The sequence below is a fragment of the Protomyctophum parallelum genome (genome assembly GCF_964188405.1).
Source record: "Protomyctophum parallelum genome assembly, chromosome: 16".
NCBI classification, from domain to species: Eukaryota; Metazoa; Chordata; class Actinopteri; order Myctophiformes; family Myctophidae; genus Protomyctophum; species Protomyctophum parallelum.
This window is the reverse complement of record NC_139711.1, coordinates 43,436,424-43,455,945: the sequence shown is the minus strand read 5'-3', so window position 1 is coordinate 43,455,945 and position 19,522 is coordinate 43,436,424. Positions and strand designations below refer to the sequence as shown.

At 44.2% G+C, this 19,522-nt stretch overlaps 3 protein-coding genes across 4 annotated transcripts in view; 2 read left to right on the top strand and 1 right to left on the bottom strand.

Moving 5' to 3' along the window:
- b4galt1l (DP-Gal:betaGlcNAc beta 1,4- galactosyltransferase, polypeptide 1, like) overlaps positions 1 to 19,522 on the bottom strand; it is a 390,521-nt gene that overhangs the window by 259,753 nt on the left and 111,246 nt on the right. The gene's annotated exons all lie outside the window — the stretch shown is intronic.
- On the top strand, positions 1,610 to 8,513 carry LOC310873817 (CD276 antigen homolog; the record flags this gene model as incomplete). The annotated part of the gene is made up of 5 exons (XM_083786368.1): positions 1,610 to 1,619; positions 4,435 to 4,636; positions 5,243 to 5,385; positions 7,109 to 7,408; positions 8,242 to 8,513. 5 exons carry the CDS (start codon positions 1,610 to 1,612, stop codon positions 8,445 to 8,447), a joined length of 861 nt encoding a protein of 286 aa, XP_083642494.1. The 3' UTR covers positions 8,448 to 8,513.
- On the top strand, positions 9,723 to 18,367 carry LOC310873539 (NLR family CARD domain-containing protein 3-like). 2 transcript variants are annotated; one of them, XM_083785988.1, is made up of 7 exons: positions 9,723 to 9,823; positions 10,093 to 10,143; positions 10,275 to 12,099; positions 14,648 to 14,821; positions 15,931 to 16,089; positions 16,309 to 16,358; positions 17,553 to 18,367. In XM_083785988.1, exons 1-7 carry the CDS (start codon positions 9,772 to 9,774, stop codon positions 18,140 to 18,142), a joined length of 2,901 nt encoding a protein of 966 aa, XP_083642114.1. In that variant the 5' UTR covers positions 9,723 to 9,771; the 3' UTR covers positions 18,143 to 18,367. The 2 variants fall into 2 exon arrangements, with proteins under 2 accessions (XP_083642114.1, XP_083642113.1); XM_083785987.1 differs by having other exon boundaries at positions 9,723 to 9,817; positions 10,275 to 12,108; positions 17,553 to 18,366.

Genomic DNA, 19,522 nt, shown 5'->3' with positions numbered 1-19,522 from the left:
ATAGAGACGTACAAATAGACACTTCTATTATTCTATATAGTCAAGGAACAGAACAGGAATTCATCATAAAGGAGGTACAAATGGAAAAGAAACATAAATGAGTCAAATTTACAAAAAATGCTGAATATTGCATGTCTATGGTGCAGTAAATGGAGACTTTCGATTAACAGAGAGAGAACTCATATTATACACTTCAGAAGGAAGGCTGTAGGCCTACAGCAAAGTAACCACAGTTTTATGTTCGGGTCAATATCTTTTACCCTCATACAAATACTTAGGTTTTGTTTTTCATGAATATATGAGTTTCTCTGAGGGAAAGAATGTATTGGCTGACTCAGCAGGTAGAGCATTAGGTGCCATATTAAGTAAAATGAAAATTTGCCCTGATTTAGGTTTTGCTACATTTACCAAGCTCTATGACGCCATGGTCTCTTCCATTCTGTTTCATGCAGCAGGTGTGTGGGGCTTTGAGGAGGCTACCGAATGTAAAAACATTCAGAGTAGAGCGTTGAGGTGTTTTCTCGGGGTGCATAAGTATACCACTAAGTTGGCCATTGAAGGTGACACAGGTTGGGAAAGCTGCCTGACAAGGCAGAGATGTGAGATGATCAGGTTATGGAATCGCCTTACCCAACTGCCAGAAGAGAGGCTTACAAAAATGATATTTAATTGGAATAAAAGATGTAATCATCCGTGGATAAGAGAGGTCTCCTCAATTTTCTTAAATAACCTTCATTGTAACATTAATACAGTCAAATATAAACTGTCAATGTTACATCAGCAGAAATGGAGGGTGGACATTGTGAAAAAGGCGAAATTGAGAAGTTATATTCAATTTAAAGAGGATTACATGACTGAACCTTATGTTGCATTTAATTTAAAAAGAGGACAGAGGTCCCTCTGTGCCCAGTTAAGATCTGGAGCTTTACCTCTGGCAGTTGAGGTTGGCAGATACTGGCGTTCCTGAGGAGCAGCGACTGTGTGCTCTCTGTGACCTGGGAGTTGTAGAGGATGAGTTTCATTTTGTTTTCTACTGTCCACTATACCATGATTTAAGAAATGTTTTATTTCACAGAACCCAGATCTGTTTTGAATGTCTGAGTGTTTTATGTTAAATTGGTTGTTCAGTAATGAAGTTTTTGTTTTTGTAAAATGTATAGAGAAGGCATGGCAGTTACGTTGGAGAACGATGTATCCATGAGTAACTGTCTATTTGTATATGTATTATTATATGTACAATTTTGTGAGTGTCTTGTAAGCCCGTGCGGGCTGGGCATCTTAAAACAAAAGAAAGTGTTGTCAAGTGACCTTAAATCTAGTAAGCGTCCATCATTTACACCTGGCTGTGAAGTTGGGAAGCACATGGGGAAAGTAGAAAACATTATTTTAAACAAAAAACTGTTTTTGTCGGTCAAAATAAAAATTTGACACATCATGTAAAATGACTGTTATACAAAGCAAAATGTACCTAGGTCTAAAATGTAATATCATACACGTTGATGATTTGCCAATGGATAGAACCATGTGAATCATTTAGCAAATACATTGTCTGAAGTAGCTTATTCTAGTCATTGTTTTCTAAAATGGAGGCTGGGGGTAAAATTAACCAATGTCCGGGGGTAAGTTGAGTCAATGGGAATCACTATTCATAACTTTATTATTAAGTCTTTGCTACTGAAATTATACTGAATGACCTTTAATTTGCATTTACATACTCATTTAAGAGAAGTTTGCAATATTGTATTAACAATATTGCAAATATAAGGTTTTGCATAACAAACTTTATTTAATTGTCTTAATATTGTTTAAATAATAAATAAACAAATAAACAAGACTATTTGCAAAAGGGAAAACTGTTATTTTATTATTATCGATAAGTGAATACATTATCTGTTCAAGTTTAAGCTTTTAACATTCAAATATCATGTGGTTCAACTGACCCCTCGTCTTGGATCAATTTACCCCTTACCTGGGGCAAATTGAGCCACACTTTTTTTTAAAAGGTCATATTTTCATGGCCCTTTGTCATAGATGGTTACTCATCATTTAAATTGATATAAGACATCCTGAAATATGTGTAGATCATTAGATTTTACTGCCATCTCATTTTGCCTTGCTTCCAGGACAACTTAAGCTAAAAGTGGTTCGTCTTACCACGAAAATCTTGTGCTGCTGTTTTTGCTTGTAAAATGTGTTATATTGATTTTGGCAATGTCATAAATGCATATAGGCCTACCTAACACCTGAAACAAGTACTGGTGCCTTAGTTTACTCATATGTGAATCTAGATCATGAAATGTAGCAAATTAAACATACACAATGAAACATACACAATTTAGCCAAAAGGTTATGTTTCATACATTCAAAATTGAACAACCTACTGTGTAATGATAGGTAGAAAAGAAAAGCAGCGCACCTTGGCCCAAAATGGCTGGTCTATCAAAATGTTACCACGTCCCCCTATTTTGGAATAATGCAAAAAATGTACAATAATGCAATAAAGGTCAGAATTATGTCAACATATTGTATGCAACAATTATTAAAGTACCACAAACTGTCACAGCATATGACATTTCAGCAATAGTCCCGGGCCTTACGGATATTTCCATGCCAATCAATATTAAAGGGACCAAATTTGGCCTGGATGTAGCCCAGGGCATGCTCTAGATTAAGCTAGGGCGCCCGAGCCTGTGACCTTCGGGGTTGCCATGGCGGCCAAATCCAATATGGCTGCCACCTAAAACAGTTTTGGCTGTAACATTTGAACCAGATTAGCTACAAATGCGGTGTCTATTTATTTAATTATTTGACCATTACAAACATGTTGGAATACTTATCATTACAATGCGGTGTGTCTGGTACCCTAATTTGCATTTACAAGATGGTGGCTATGTGAAAACGAGTTATAACTTAACTTTTGACACTTTCAGTCAAGTCGATGCATGTATTTTAATCATTAGAAACACATTGGAATGTTCCAATTCATGATTAAATCTATCTAGAACACTCAGGTTTGCCATTATGGTGTACAGCTTCATCGCTGTATGCACCTAAACATCCAGTCCATGTGAGCTCCCCACGACGGAGCCTGCGTCTTCCTCACCAGCCATTTGCAGCATCCTGTTGAATACGCTAAACAGGGTTCCCCAATCCGCGGGCCATCTGCGGCCTGCAGAGCGCCCCCTTGTGGCCCACGGAAGAATAAAAAATATATATATATATATCTTTTTCTTTTTTTGAGGGGGGTGGGGGGTCCCAGATATAAATGGCATTAAATTGGGGTCAGTAGACTCTGCATGTCAAACTGGGGGTCCTTTTCAAATGGGGTCTTGCCCTGAACATTAATTTCAGGGCAAGACCTCGACCTCGCACGTGCCGACTCGGCCCCCAGCCTCGTACCGTAGTCAAAATATGGCCCTTGAGGAAGATTAATTGGGGAACCCTGCGCTAAAAGATCTGAGCATTCCAGAAGAACACATCATCAGTGCATCAGAGTAGTCAGAAACGGGCCTCATGGCAGCTTACGTATTTCCTGTAGGCGGACTCGACATAGCTGCAGGGTTTAAATTCTCAGGCGCACCTCTTCTACTATAGTGAACGCTGAACGGTAGAGTGACTGATGTTAGTCTGCCTCAAGTCAAATGTTACTCTTTTACCTGCTTTTTACTAACACTGACATTACAAAGATGCCCAGAACATTGAGATGAACCTGTCTAGTTTATGGCTGCTCGAACAGCAATGGCAACATTCAAAGAAAAAAGAAAAAAACGGATTGTCAAAATATCCATCGTGGGGTCTGAGACCAGAGCCATTGAGTAATGGTTGAGACGAAGCAGTGAAAGGTCACACTAACTAAGCATTTAAAGTAGCATTTAAATGACTCAATGGCTCTGGTCTCAGACCCCGCGGTGGATATTTTGACATTCCGTTTGTTTTGTTTTTTGGAATGTTGCCACTACTGCTGGAGCAGCCATAAACTAAACAGGTTCATCTCGATGTAAGCTGCGACCATGAGACCCGTTTCTGAATTTGTCTAGGGTGAGCAGGAAAGGTGGGGAGTGCCCGTGATGTACACCAGCACCTCCGAACAGACAACCCTGCAGTCTCACATACTGCAGTCTGCCCAAGAGATTCTTAGATCTTAGATCCATGCCACCAAACCATTTTTGCTATATTTTAACTGAAATAATATTAGGTTAATATCAACTGGTGGCCCGGCTGGGGGCCACATGAGGCCCCCACCTTCACTTAATGTGGCCCTCAGGTTAATATCAGAATACTGAAAAATGATTGATCTCAGATAATTACTAAATGTTATTGTCCTTTTTTATGTCCAATATATTAGTTTTTAGTTCATAAAGTTAACATAACTATAAAATAATCAAAATAAAATAATTCAAAATCTTTTTATTTTTATGTCACAATCCCTTTAAGGATTTAGCCATGTGATTGGCTCCTCTCAACCCGTGCTGGCCGGCGTGGGAGGCGTGGCCATCCTCCCATGTCACATCCACCCACCAATCAGCATGCAGAGTTGGGGAACTGTGAAGTGGACCAGAGACGGCCAGAGCCTGCTTGTCGTCGCCGTCCAGTTGGGGCAGTACTACCTCACCGAGGACCAGAACCCGGCCTACAAGTACTCAATTGTTTTACTTTAAGGACAACTTTAGTTTTTATCAACCTAGGTTCATGTTTTAGGTTGTTATTAGACAAAGTAAAAGATTAGTGTTAATTTTTCTTCATTTGCTGCTTTCTTTCATTTTAGGAATTTTAGCTGTTTTTGACAGTGGGGCGGGGGCATTCGAGCATGGGGCTAAATATGTAATTTATTTATTTTGTTGTAGTGATTCATTTTTTTATTATTTACTATAGTCCTACTAGACCCCAAGAAATTACATCTGGCCACAAAAGATCACGAGATCTATTGAATGTGTCAAACTGACATATTTGTGTGGCTTCCCCCCAGTATAGGCCTCCTTGACATTCAGTAGATCCTGTGATTTACCTTCACATTCAGGAGATCCTGTGATCCACCTTCACATTCAGTAGATCCTGTGACCCACCTTCACATTCAGTAGATCCTGTGATCTACCAGATGTAATTTCCTGGGGTCTATTAGGACTATAGTAAATAATAAAAAAATAAATCAGCATAATATTTTGTAAAATAATAATATTTACGTACTTAAGTACAGTATACTTAAGTAAAAGTACTTAGTGCCGGTGCTTTCCACCATTGACAGGCAGAGAGCGACACTGTCCCTGTCGGAGCTGTCCGGGGGGGTAATGAACTTGAAGCTGTCCAGGGTCAGGCTGTCGGACCGGGGAACCTACCGCTGCTTTGTGCCAGAGATGGGCATGAGCGCTGACATCCAGCTCCACGTTGGTAAGACCTGTTCTTTGTTATCCAAATAATGTTTTTATTTTATACTTTAAGACGGTGGGTTTTCAACAAGGCCCCATAATGTATTCGGCTTTTGAGCCACGAACTTTTGAGCCACAAACGTTTGAGCCACTAACCCATTTGACGAGGTTTAGCCTCTCAGACCCATTTGACGAGGTTTAGCCTCTCAGACCCATTTGACGAGGTTTAGCCTCTCGAACCCATTTGATGAGGTTTAGCCTCTCAGACCCATTTGATGAGGTTTAGCCTCTCAGACCCATTTGACGAGGTTTAGCCTCTCAGACCCATTTGATGAGGTTTAGCCTCTCAGACCCATTTGATGAGGTTTAGCCTCTCAGACCCATTTGACGAGGTTTAGCCTCTCAGACCCATTTGATGAGGTTTAGCCTCTCAGATCCATTTGATGAGGTTTAGCCTCTCAGACCCATTTGATGAGGTTTAGCCTCTCAGACCCATTTGAGCCACGGAACCTTCATTTGAGATTTGAGTTAAAAATGTATATATCACAGGTGGCCATTCAAATTCGTATGAGGGGGGGGGGGGGGGGGGGGGGGGGGATGTTCCAGGGGCCGGGCCGGTTCCGGCGTCCGAAATGGTTGAGAAATGACAGAGTTACCGTGTGGCAGCCCCTCTACTGTACCCTCTCTACTGTACTGTAATGTACTGGCACCCCCGAAAGCATACAGTTAATATGTGCGTGTGTGTTTGTGTGTGCATTAGGTTGAGCACAGATGGTGAAAAACAACCATGCTGTTTTCGTGCTCATACCCAGACACCCAGACACCCAGCCACACACATAGCTCCTTAAGGGAGTGGTTGCACCACTCAAAAATAATCATAAAACATTTTTTTATATAAAAAAATATCAAATAGGCCTATACAGTATGAAACATAGCGTTCACGTGTCATCATGAACGTGCGCAATGATAGTCAACGGACCAGCACTGGCTCGAGCTGCAATACCAATTTCGGCCACTATGTCCATTTCGCCGGTTTTAGCAGTGGTTAGTGAGAGGCCAATCTAAACTATGGAATGAACTTCCCATTGCAGTCAGAACTACAGACTCACTCCCAATCTAAACTATGGAATGAACTTCCCATTGCAGATAGAACTACAGACTCACTCCCAATCTAAACTATGGAATGAACTTCCCATTGCAGATAGAACTACAGACTCACTCCCAATCTAAACTATGGAATGAACTTCCCATTGCAGATAGAACTACAGACTCACTCCCAATCTAAACTATGGAATGAACTTCCCATTGCAGTCAGAACTACAGACTCACTCCCAATCTAAACTATGGAATGAACTTCCCATTGCAGTCAGAACTACAGACTCACTCCCAACCTTCCGCCGTAGTCTGAAAACCCACGTTTTCAGACTCCACCATGGCCCGTAGCACTTGCCCTAGCCCCTTAGATACCACTTTTTGTAGACATATAGCATGTTACGTAGACACCACTAGAATTGCATTGTATGTTTTCATAGCACTTTATAGTATATGTATAGTATACTATAGTATGTATAGTTTATATGTATAGTTTCACTTTATAGATATTCCACTGTTACGTTCTTGGCTTACGCATGTTTCTTGAATACTACTTTTATGTATAGTGATGTATTGCCATGCTTTTTGTTCTTGCCTAAGCGTCTGATAAATGCCTAAATTGTAACTTGACTGCCATGCGTTTCTCTCCACAGCCCATGAGGTGACGTACCTTCCACCACGAGGCAGAGGCACCCGCGTGGAACTGCTTCCAGACCACCGCTCTGTTCCTGAAGCCGTCACCAGCATCCTGTGGAGGCACGGAGACAACCTGGCAGCGGAGTGGTATCCGGTTGATGGTCTGGATTACTACCGGACGTTTAGACACCGCTCCACACTGGACCCAGACACCGGACGGCTGGTTATCCACAACATGACCGTAGAAGACATCGGGTGGTATTCTGTGGAGTTCAACGGAAGACTTCACTACAAGACTTACCTGCTTACAGAGATGAGTAAGTATGACTCACAACAATACTTACCTGCTTACAGAGATGAGTAAGTATGACTCACAACAATAGCCTGGTTAATAAACCAGACTAATATCGCACGGATCCGCGGGATATTAGTCTGGGGAGGCTCAGCTTGGATTTAATTTCCAGGGAAACATTTTCTCTTTGACGCAATTGGTCAGAGCTACTGTCAGTCAAAGGTCTCAAGCATTGAACGTCACTGTACCAAAGCCCGCCCATATTGCATACCGTGTCCCTATTGGGCGCACACGTTTTCGTGTGTAGAAAATGGGCGTACAATTGAGCCTCTCCAGACCGAAATCCGCCGGTAGGCAATTTTTTTTGCCAACGGCTGATTCGGTCTGGTTTATTAACCAGGCTATCACAACAATACTTACCTGCTTACAGAGATGAGTAAGTATGACTCACTACAATACTTACCTGCTTACAGAGATGAGTAAGTATGACTCACAACAATACTTACCTGCTTACAGAGATGAGTAAGTATGACTCACAACAATACTTACCTGCTTACAGAGATGAGTAAGTATGACTCACAGACTCATTCTGTCTCCTCAACAGAGAGAGTCCCAGATCCAGGCCTGACCATCGTGGCACCATGTGACTCATTCTGTCTCCTCAACAGAGAGAGTCCAGATCCAGACCTGACCATCGTGGCACCATGTGACTCATTCTGTCTCCTCAACAGAGAGAGTCCCAGATCCAGGCCTGACCATCGTGGCACCATGTGACTCATTTGTCTCCTCAACAGAGAGAGTCCCAGATCCAGGCCTGACCATCGTGGCACCATGTGACTCATTCTGTCTCCTCAACAGAGAGAGTCCCAGATCCAGACCTGACCATCGTTGCACATGTGACTCCAACTCCAGCAACTGCACGCTGCACTGCATCGGAGACGTCACAGAGTCGGCCGTCACCTATCGATGGAGGTTCCACGATGAGAAATGGACTCGACCCAAACCCAACGAGACCAGGATCTACAACGATGAGGAATGGAGCGGACCCGACTCCCGGACGGTGACGATCAGCGACGACGAGGAAGGGAGAAGAGTTCGAAGAATATCCTGTGCGATAAAGAACTGGTTCAGTGTGGAGCAAGCAAGGCTGTAGACAATCCGCTTTACAGAGGTACGTAGTTTACTGATTGTGTGTGTGTGTGTGTGCGTGTGTGTGTGCGTGCGTGCATGCGTGTTAGGGGTAGTTCAGATGTTTAGACTTAAAATTAACCCTGGATAATAAGACGAAGCATTCCATACGTTCCATAGGGCTAGACCACGCAAGGACATATGACATTCCAAGGCCAGTGAGTCGATGTGTTTCCTCCATCTGGTCCTTGGTCCAGAGCTCTGCACGGATCCAAAAATAATAATAAAATAATCTGTGTCATTTTACCGTTTCCGACCCGTTCCGAAAACATTTCTAAAGAGGAAAACTAAACAGGAAACGTAGTCTTCTTTGTCACAGACTGTAACTTAACAGCGTGTGTTTATGGTCGAGAGAGAGATAGAGATAGATTACCTCCACGGGTGGAGCAGGGGGGGGGGGGGGGGGGGGGGGGCTGCCTCGCCGGGTGTTTAAACATTTTAAACATTATGCTATAATTAGCTATTGGAAAATAGCAGATCTACAAGCTCATAGCGCGAGTGGCGCGCTACGAGCTTGTAGGTCTGCTATTTTTGAAAAATTGAGCACCACTAATACAGAAACATGTCAGAGAACTGTCAGAATTTAGAAGCTTTTTTTAATTTCAACGTCAGGCCTGAATGGGTTAAATGACAGGACACGGGATACAGCTAGTAGCTATAGTAGTACAACCCTTGTTTACTAGTCCCGGAAGTCTGATGCATGCAAAGCATGCTGGGCCTTGTAGTCTATCGCATACATAGCCCTACTGCCTACACATGTCTCCTCCCATTTGCCAGCCATGCCAGTGGTTATCAAGGTGCGGTCCGGGGACCCCCAGGGGTCCTTGAGGGGGTTGCTAGGGGGACTATCATTATTGAATCCTATTGGCTGGGCTTTAAACAGCCATAACTCCAGTTTGCAGCATGCTAAAGGTCCCAAACCTGGTGGCTCACCGTACGGACTTCCAATTTCATAAAACTATGATTCCTACTTCCGGTTTGTTGGATTGTCTTGAAACTCCTCCCACAACTCTATGAGGGGGGTGGAGCTAAATGTTGCAACCCGGAAGGCGATCTGTTCACTTCCTGTTTTGCTAGGAAGCATTCGCAGGGGAATTAAAAAATGATATTTTCTTTTCTATTTATGTTTTATATTTCTGTCTTTCAGCTCCTAAAGGACCAACAGTCAGAGGCAGACCAGGGCTTATTGTTACTGTCTCCATGTACGCAGTAGCACTGGCAACTTTAATCTGGAACAAGCAACCTCGTGTCTGTGAGTATTTAATTTATTTTTAACTATATTTATTTACAATCTATATTGATATAAATCCATCCATCTCTGTGTCATTATGTGAAGACGAGAATGATCCTATAGTGTCTCCTCACTGACCAATCACTGTCTCACATCTCACTGCCCAATCACTGTCTCACATCTCACTGACCAATCACTGTCTCACATCTCACTGACCAATCACTGTCTCACATCTCACTGACCAATCACTGTCTCACATCTCACTGACCAATCAATGTCTCACATTTCAGCTTTGACAGAAGAAGAGAAGAAAAGACGACACAGAGCTGCCAAACTGAGAGGTGTGTGTGTGTGTGTGTGTGTGTGTGTGTGTGTGTGTGTGTGTGTGTGTGTGTGTGTGTGTGTGTGTGTGCGTGCGTGCGCACGTCGAGAGACAAGGTTGTTAAACATAGAATTGCTTTGTTCGCTACAGGTCTGTTGAAGAGAACACCAGGATATCGTCACATCACTGACTATGAAGAGCAGCTTCAACGCAACATGAAAAGCACATATCTGAGTGTAGATTTGGGCACACAGTCTGAGGTCGTGTTTGAAAACGTCTTCGCTCCGCTCTACAATGTAGACATCGAAAGAACAGACATCCACAGCCATCATGAGGTCAGACAGATGGAGATGAAGAAGGCAAGAGACGAAATCCAACTGGGTCAGATGTTCAAAGACCTTTCTGGACTAATCAAAAGAACAGTGCTGACCGTTGGCTGTGCAGGAATTGGGAAAACGATCCTCGTACACAAATTTATGTTCGACTGGGCCAAGAAATGTTTCCCCCAAGACCCACACCTCGTGTTCCCGCTCAAGTTCCGCCAGTTAAATATGCTCAAGGGACAGAACTTTACTTTAGCACAGCTAATTCACAGCTGCATCAAGGAAACCAGATGTATCGAGGAAGACGTTCTTAATCTTATCTTCACTGAAGTGCAGAAGTCAGGAGACTACAGCAACAGCCCCTTCAAAGTCATGTTTGTTCTGGATGGTTATGATGAAAAGAAATTCAAGTTTGATTTCAGCACAAAAATTGGCCTCATGAATATCAACGACTCTTACCCAGTGGAAGATCTCCTTCTAAACCTCATCAAGGGAGAGCTCCTCCCCTCTGCTCGCATCTGGATAACCTCGCGACCTGTAGCAGCCAATCAGATCCCTAAGGAGTTTGTAAACAGGATGACAGAAGTCAGAGGGTTCATCAGAGATGACCAGAAGAAGGAGTTCTTCGAGAAGACGTTCAGTGATGAGACCCAGGCCAGATCAATCCTCTCACAGATCAAAGAATCAAAGATCCTCCTCACCATGTGTGAAATCCCAGTCTTCTGTTGGATCCTTGCTACCGTTGTGAAGAACTTGGTGAAGAACATGGGGACGACATTCAGGCTGCCCAAAACCCTGGTTGAGCTGTACTGCCACTTCCTGATGGGTGAGATACAGCGGGAGAATCCTGCACTAGGCGAGGCAGACAGAGGGAAGCTCATAAAGTATGCAGGGGAAGTTCTTCTGAAGCTGGGCAAGCTGGCGTTTCACCAACTCGTCAAAGGCAACATCATTTTCTATGAGGAGGACCTGAAGGCGTGTGGTCTTGATGTGGACTTGAAGAACTTGGGCTTTTGCACAAAGTTCTTTAAAGGAGACGGTTTGTTCTACCACAAAACGGTCTACTGCTTTGTTCATCTGAGCATCCAGGAGTTTCTGGCTGCAGTCTACTTGTCCCACTGTTTCACTCAGAAGAACACGGAGGTCCTGAAGACATTCCTGGGAGACCGCCGTTTCAACAGTGACCGTTCCCTGTCTGACTTCCTGAAGGCTGCTATAAAGAAAACCCTGCAGAGTGACAGTGGACAACTGGACCTCTTTGTCCGCTTCCTTCATGGTCTCTCACTGCAGTCCAACCAGATTCTGTTAGGAGGCCTGCTGGGTCAGACAGAGAACAGTCCAGAGGAGATCCAGAGAGTCATCGACAACCTGAAGGAGATGAATGATCGCCGTACCTCTCCTGACAGATGTGTCAACATCTTCCACTGTCTGATGGAGATGAACGACCCGTCAGTCAGTCGGGGGATCCAACAGTACCTGGAGTCAGAGAACAGCTCAGGGAAGGAACTCACTGGGCCCCAGTGTTCAGCTCTGGCCTCCATGCTGCTGATGTCAGAGGAGGTTCTGGAGGAGTTGGACCTGCAGCTATACAACGCATCACAGGAGGGGCGACGGAGACTGATCCCAGCTGTGAAGAACTGCACAACAGCCAGGTTAGTAGTGTGAATGTTAACATGTTAGATCACTATATACTTCATTCATTCATTCAAAGAGAGAGAGAGAGAGAGAGAGAGAGACCCTCACTTCATATTTATATATATATTAGTATTGCAATCCAATTCAAGTGTGATTTGTGTTTAGTATATTTAGTGATATCAGGGTGATTTTGCCATGGCATGCGGCCATACAGACTGTTCATCTGTTGACAGAACATTTCTTCACTTCACTGCCATAGAGTGGAACACCTCACCTATCCCGTAACCCCGGAGGGTCGTTGGGGCACCACAGACGATCTGTTGACCAGCTCTCTCCATCCCTCTGTCGTCAGCAGCTCTCATTGCCTCGCTGAGTTTCAAGTGTGTCCATTCTCCGATGTTATCTTCCCATCTTTTCTTCTGTCTCCCTCTTCTCCTGCCACCTCGTACGGTGCCTTGCAGGATGGTCTTTGCAAGGCCTGAGGATCTGGTGATGTGTCCGTACCGCCTCAGTTTACGCTTTATGACAGTGGTCAGAAGGTCATCATGTGGGCCGATGGCTTGGCTGATCTTTTGCCGTACTTCCTCGTTTGTGACATGTTGATGTTGGGTGTAGGAGATACCCATGAGTCTTCTGTAGCATCTCATTTCCATACTCTGTATTCTCTTCTGTAGCTCAGCTGTAAGAGTCCAAGTTTCACAAGCATAGAGAAGGATTGACATGACGAGTGAGCGCAGTAATCTCACCTTTGATTTCAGACTGATGTTTTTGTCTTTCCAAATGGGCAGATATCTCTCGCAGATAATCCTCAAGTTGAAGATCTGTTCTGTGGTGCTCCGCCCTGCCCTAAATCCAGCCTGTTCTTCCGCTATGATCAGTTCAGCTTGAGGTTTTAACCTATTCAGTATTATTTTCAGAAGGACTTTGCTGGGATGGCTGATGAGACTGATGGTGCGGTAGTTTTGGCACAGTTGAAGATTGCCTTTTTTCGGAAGTGTGATGATGAGTGACTGTGTCCATGATGTAGGCCAGGGGTCCTCAACTAGAAATGATGAAGGTCCACAATTTTTTTTTGAATAAGACCGAGGTCCGGTCCCATGCGCGGCGTCCTTCGGAGAGCGGGGCTCTATGCCCGTTTAGTATGGTCAAGCCAAGCTTATACAAATCATACAAATCAGATCCCCTTCCACCCAACCAATAATGGGGTGCAGAGTGCAGGCCCGGAGTGGAACTCCAAATCAGGCCGGGAGTTATACGCCCTGGCAGGCCACACTGCGCGCGCGCATAGCGCGCGGCAGAATTTTGGAGGCCCTTGGGGGACATTTTGGGGGCCTTTGCAGCAATTTCACATGAGAAATGTACCATCTGATGTTATTTATATTATTAACTTTAAAAAAAGTTTTTTGGGGGTGGTCCGCAAAGAGGTGGTCCGCGGTCCGGTCGCGGAATGCGGTCCGCCAGTTGAGTACCCCTGATGTAGGCCATTCACCACTCTGCCAGATTTTGTTGCACAGGATGGTGAGGGTGTCGATCATGGATTCTCCTCCTGCTTGTACAAGCTCTGCTGTGATGTTATCCAGTCCGGCTGTTTTTCCTTTTTTCAGTGCTCGGACTGCTGCCTCAACTTCTTCACGGAGGATGGGGAGCTTGTCTTCTTCCTCCGTGGATTGAGGACATGTCAGGACTGTTGGATCTCCAGTTGCCGTGTGGTTGTAGAGGTCAGAGCAGTATTCTGTCCACCTTTCCAAGATGTTCTGTTCTTCCGTTAGACATTCACCGGTCTTGCTCTGGATTGCAGAGACTCTGGTCTGTTTTGGTTTTGTTAGCTCCTTAACAATTTCATATGCCTTCTTGGTGTTGTTGTTGGCATTCAGGCTGTCTTCAATTTATTGGCACTTTCCCTCAATCCAATTCAGTTTTGCTGACTGCATGCCTTTCTTGATGCTCTTGTTGCTTTCTCTATAAGCATCAGATCCTTCAGGTGTGTTCTTACTCTTCTTCAGAGCTCTTCGCTTGTCACATAGCTCTAGCAGTTCATTGGTGAACCAAGGTTTCTTCTTTGGGCGGAGTTTGCCAAGGATCTCAGTGGCAGTTTCGGTTATGACTGTGTTCATCGTGGTCGTCATACTATTGACATCAATTCCTTCTGAGCCTAGGATGAGCAGTGGTGCAAACCTCCCTCCTATCATTGCCTTGAAGGCTTCTGCCACCTCGGGGTCTCGTAGTTTGTCCAGATCAAACTTCATTCTGGTGCACTTGGAGCTTTTGATCTTTTTCAAGCGTAGGCGGAAAGACATCAGGACGAGGTCGTGGTCGCTCCCAATGTCTGCTTTGTGGAACAACAGCAGCGAATTGGGATCGTTTTAATTATTTAATGTTTGTATTACAATCAAATGACAACAGTGGAAAGTTATGAGCACATTTAAATTAAATGTGGTACTCACTGCCGCTATTTGCTTAGTTAGAAAAGTATCCAAACACACACACACATTTCAGACAGCACCACAGGGAACCTCCTTGACAGTTTTAATCATCTCTGATTTTACATTTAATCTGTAATTACAGACTTGTTGACTGTGACCTCGGAGAGGAACACGTTGAAGTTGTGGCTTCAGCTCTCAGCTCCAATCCGTCCCATTTGAGAGAACTGTACCTGAGTGGAAACGGCTTGAAGGATTCTGGACTGGATCTCATCTGTGCTGCACTGAAGAGCCCAAACTGTTGTCTGGAGACTCTCAGGTCAGATTCATTTAACATTTTTTATTGTGATGTGGATACATTCTGTTATAGTAAGTCATTATAATGTAGTTATGATGGTGGTAGTATTTGAAGAGTGTGGATGAGGTTAATAGCGCTACGAGCTTGTAGGTCTGCTATTTTTGAAAAATCGTGAAAATGCAAAACAAATCTTTGAATATATGTTCTTTCAGAAGACTTTTTTTTATTTCGACGTCAGGCCTAAATGGGTTAAACATTATGTTATAATTTAGCTATTGAAAAATAACATATCTACAAGCTCATAGCGTGCCACCAAGTGGCGCGCTACGAGCTTGTAGGTCTGCTATTTTTGAAAAATGGTTAAAATGTGGAGCAAATCATTGAATATATATTTCAGAGCGAACATTTTTAACTAAAATATTTGCTTCTGGGGAACTACATATTTTCAGATGGGGGTCCGTGGCCCAATAGAGAGAATTCTGGGGGTCCTTGACATGAAAAAGTTTGAGCACCACTGACACATAGGAACATGGGTTTTTCAGAAAAATGTTTAGAAGCCTTTTTCTTTAATCGACCTCAGTCCAAAATGGGCCAATAGCGTTTCTGTGCTTGCACAGTATGAAGAAAGTGTCCAGAGATATGAGGGACTGAGACAGACTAGCCTGTGTGTGTGTGTGTGTGTGTGTGTGTGTGTGTGTGTGTGTGTGTGTGTGTGTGTGTGTGTGTGTGTGTGTGTGTGTGTGTGTGTGTGTGTGTGCTGCACACGCCCAGTGTGTGGATAGGCCAATCACAATGATTGACACATAGGAGGTACAATGAGAAACTGTAGCCTCGCATGGCCAGCGTTGGGAAGTACCAACTACAAGTGAAAGCAACAGAGGGGTATTATTAGACAAAGTTCGACTGAATAAAGAAAAAAGCTGCAGTAAACATGTATATATAAAAACCCAGACTATTTTATTCTCAGAATTGGATCACCCTCCCTTTGACTCGAAATACAATTAGCTCACGTGATTCACATTGAATGTGATTTACATGCAATGATTCACATGCAATGCGTGCCTCTCTCTCTCTCTCTCTCTCTCTCTTTCTCTCTCTCTCTCTCTCATCTGGTTGTATTCTTCATTTAGACTGGAGAACTGCTTCTTGACAGAGAGATGCTGTGAAGTTCTGGCCTCAGCTCTAACTTCTAATCCCTCCCTCCAGCTGAGAGAATTGGACGTGAGTCTCAACATGGTGAATGAGTCAGGAATGAAGATGCTGCTCTCTGCTGGGCTGGAGAATCTCAAGTGAGTAGACCCTGTTGTAGGGCCCGATTTACAGCAGAACCCTTTACTATGTGTGGGTAATGTTTGTGGGGCATCACCACTATTTTACATGTTTCAGACATGTGCTGATTGATGCATTGTTGTTCTACTTCCTACAGAGTGAAACACTGTAGTGTCAGCTAGTGGAGACGTTGTGTTAGGCAGTCAGACATTGATGCATTGTTGTTCTACTTCCTACAGAGTGAAACATGGTGGAGAAGATCGGTTCAATCCTCATCTCATTAAAGGACGTGAGTATCTCTTACTATTGACATCTTATACAGAGTTTTTTTAACACCTACTCTATAGTTTAGTTTAGTAAATTGCAGGCGTTTAATTGTAACATTGTTGGCTGGGTTTGCTTTCACATTGTAGTTTGTCAAGCACGCAGTCTGGCGCGCACACAGTGCATCTTCAGGCGTGTGTGTGTTGGTCAAACAAGGATTTCATACTCCTTAGTGACACGTTGCAGACAACTACAACTAGCTTGTTTTGGTAACTTTAGTAGTCCGGCAGTCGAGGTTGACGAGTGGGAAATTTGGCATATAGTCTTTTTTTATTGGCCTAAAATATTGTATATATACATACATTCATGAATCCACTTGCTGACCGGCTGAAAGTATTGGGCTTTTTTATAGGGGTTTCTTGTGACCATTAACATCCTATGGCAGGCAAAGATGTCAATTATGTTTTAACCCATTCTGGGTGGGAACCCCTTTTGGTGTTTCAAAGCATTATGTTATACTTTAGCAATTTAGCAGACCTACACGCTCATAGTGTGGCACCGAGTGCCTCGCTATGAGCTTGTAGGTCTGCTATTTCTTTTAAATCAAATTTCAATATTCAAATTTTTGAATATTAATTATTACAGTGAACATTTTATCTCAAATCTTTGCTTCTGGGGGGGGGGGGGTGCACACAACACCATGCGTTGATGCCATGTGTGCATATGTGCAGGCACCCAACACTACGTCCATACAAAAACACAGTACAATACAGATACAAGAAAGACAAAGTGTAGGGTGCCCGCAAACAACACCATGACGTCTATGGCTGTTTTTAGCCCAAGGAGTGTTTTTTGTGCAAAACTGATGTCTGGAATGTATTCAGAATCATGAAAAAATAAGGAAAGTTTGACATGTTCGACCATTTTGCCCGCCGTAGGATGTTAATGAAAAAGAAAGCCCAATAGTGACAGCCGGTCAGCAAGTGGATTCATGAATGTATGAATATAGACAATAGTTCAGGCCTGTGTGTGTGTGTGTGTGTGTGTGTGTGTGTGTGTGTGTGTGTGTGTGTGTGTGTGTGTGTGTGTGTGTGTGTGTGTGTGTGTGTGTGTGTGTGTGTGTGTGTGTGTGTGTGTGTGTGTCTGTGTGTGTGTGTGTGTGTGTGTGTGTGTGTCAGTGAATGATGTGCTTAATGGTTACTGTGTGTTTTCTCATCAGATTTCCAGCGTCTCTCACTGGACACAAACACAGCACACTGTGTCCTCACTCTGTCTGAGGACAACAGGAAGGTCACATGGGTGGAGGGACAGAGTCATCAGTATCCTGATCACCGAGAGAGGTTTGATGGATATCGTCAGGTTCTGAGTGCAGAGAGTGTGAGCGAACGCTGCTACTCTGAGGTAGAGTGCAGTGGAGAGGTTCATATAGCAGGGACTGACAGAGCAATCAGCAGGAAAGGAGGTCGTTATGACTGTGGGCTTGGAGAGAATGGCATGTCATGGAGTCTGCAGTGTGTTGGTCACAGTTACTATGTCATGCACAATAGTGAGAAGACTGTCCTCCCTGTCGGTCCCTCTAGACGCTCCATCAGTGCAGCAGTGGATGCTGACCGTGAGGACAGGGAGGACGGGGTCTACAGAGTAGCAGTGTATGTGGACCGTCCCGCTGGGACTCTGTCCTTCTATGACGTGTCCTCAGAGGACACTCTGACCCACCTGCACACCTTCCAGACGACGTCCACTGAACCCCTCTGCGTTGGGTTCAGGTTGGAGCGTGGCTCCTCAGTGTTTCTGTGTGAGCAGAGATAGTCTCGATGTGAGCGAGGGTCACGTCAGGTCGCCATGGTTACTCCACATGTCTGAGTGAGTCCAGGTTGTCATTGTTACCACCGTCGCCAGTACGCCTGACATCATGGACTCCATAGTTGGTCATGAGTGACTCATCATGACATCATGGTGACATCACACTGATGATGTATATAAGAAGCACAGTGGCAATCTGTCAATCAAACCTTGATCTGCAAAGACCCCAAGATAGGGTTTGACCTCCGACCTCCACATTGATAAGGTTTGACCTCTGACCTCAGATTGATAGGGTTTGACCTCTGACCCCAGATTGATAGGGTTTGACCCTTGACCTCAGATTGATAGGGTTTGACCCCTGACCTCAGATTGATGGTTGACCTCTCACCTCAGATTGATAGGGTTTGACCTCTGACCTCAGATTGATAGGGTTTGACCCCTGACCTCAGATTGATAGGGTTTGACCTCTGACCTCAGATTGATGGTTTGACCTCTGACCTCAGATTGATGGTTTGACCTCTGACCTCAGATTGATAGTGTTTGACCCCTGACCTCCAGCTGAACATATTTTGTTCCAGTAGAATTGTTTCTCCAATCCAAGGAAACAAATATATATCCTATAATAAATGCACCACGTGTCTGTGTGTGTGCACATGTGTACGCACATCTACGTCTCTGTGTGTGTGCATGTGTGTACGCACGTCTACGTCTCTGTGTGTGTGTGTACGCACGTCTACGTCTCTGTGTGTGTGCACGTGTGTACGCACGTCTATGTCTCTGTGTGTGCACGTGTGTAATCCACGTAACTTGAGAACTCTTCGCCCCACTGACTTCTAATGTTGACACAGGAAAGGAAAGGTACTATGTTTACCCAGGGTAACTGGACTAAGGAAAGGAAAGGTACTATGTTTACTCAGGGTAACTGGACTAAGCTCAAGAACTTGTTTACAGCCTGGCCCTGCTCATAGAACATTTCATGGTAGGGGTTCAATGCCTTGTAAGGGCACTTCAGCGGTGGTAATTTTAACGTGCCGGTCCGGGGATACGAACTAGCGACCTTCCGATATCAAGACCGCTCCGCAAACTGTTCCGCCACCGCTGCCCCAAGGCGTCCCTGTCCCCCATTCCCCCCACTGGGAGTGCAGTGTCTGCCACAAAAAGCCTCTGGTCAGGCTCTGCCAGTGGACCTAATGGACCTAATGAGCCTAAAGTCCACTCAGCTTCACCGGTACCGTTCCCAGCCTCTGCCTCAGCCAATTGGTTGCCATGGCAACCCCACACAATATGTTGATTTATACCTCATTAATGTATGAATATGTAGATGTAGGAATATGGAGATTTATACCTCATCTCAGGTTAATTTATGAATATGTAGATTTATACCTC

Bases quoted from the DNA above. Each gene is read 5' to 3' on its own strand.
- LOC310873539 (XM_083785987.1), top strand. From the start codon at position 9,772: ATGTACGCAGTAGCACTGGCAACTTTAATCTGGAACAAGCAACCTC. The intron at 12,109-14,647 runs GTGAATGTTAAC...CTGTAATTACAG, and splicing joins ACAACAGCCAGGTTAGTAGT to ACTTGTTGACTGTGACCTCG. The intron at 16,090-16,308 runs GTGAGTAGACCC...TACTTCCTACAG, and splicing joins GCTGGGCTGGAGAATCTCAA to AGTGAAACATGGTGGAGAAG.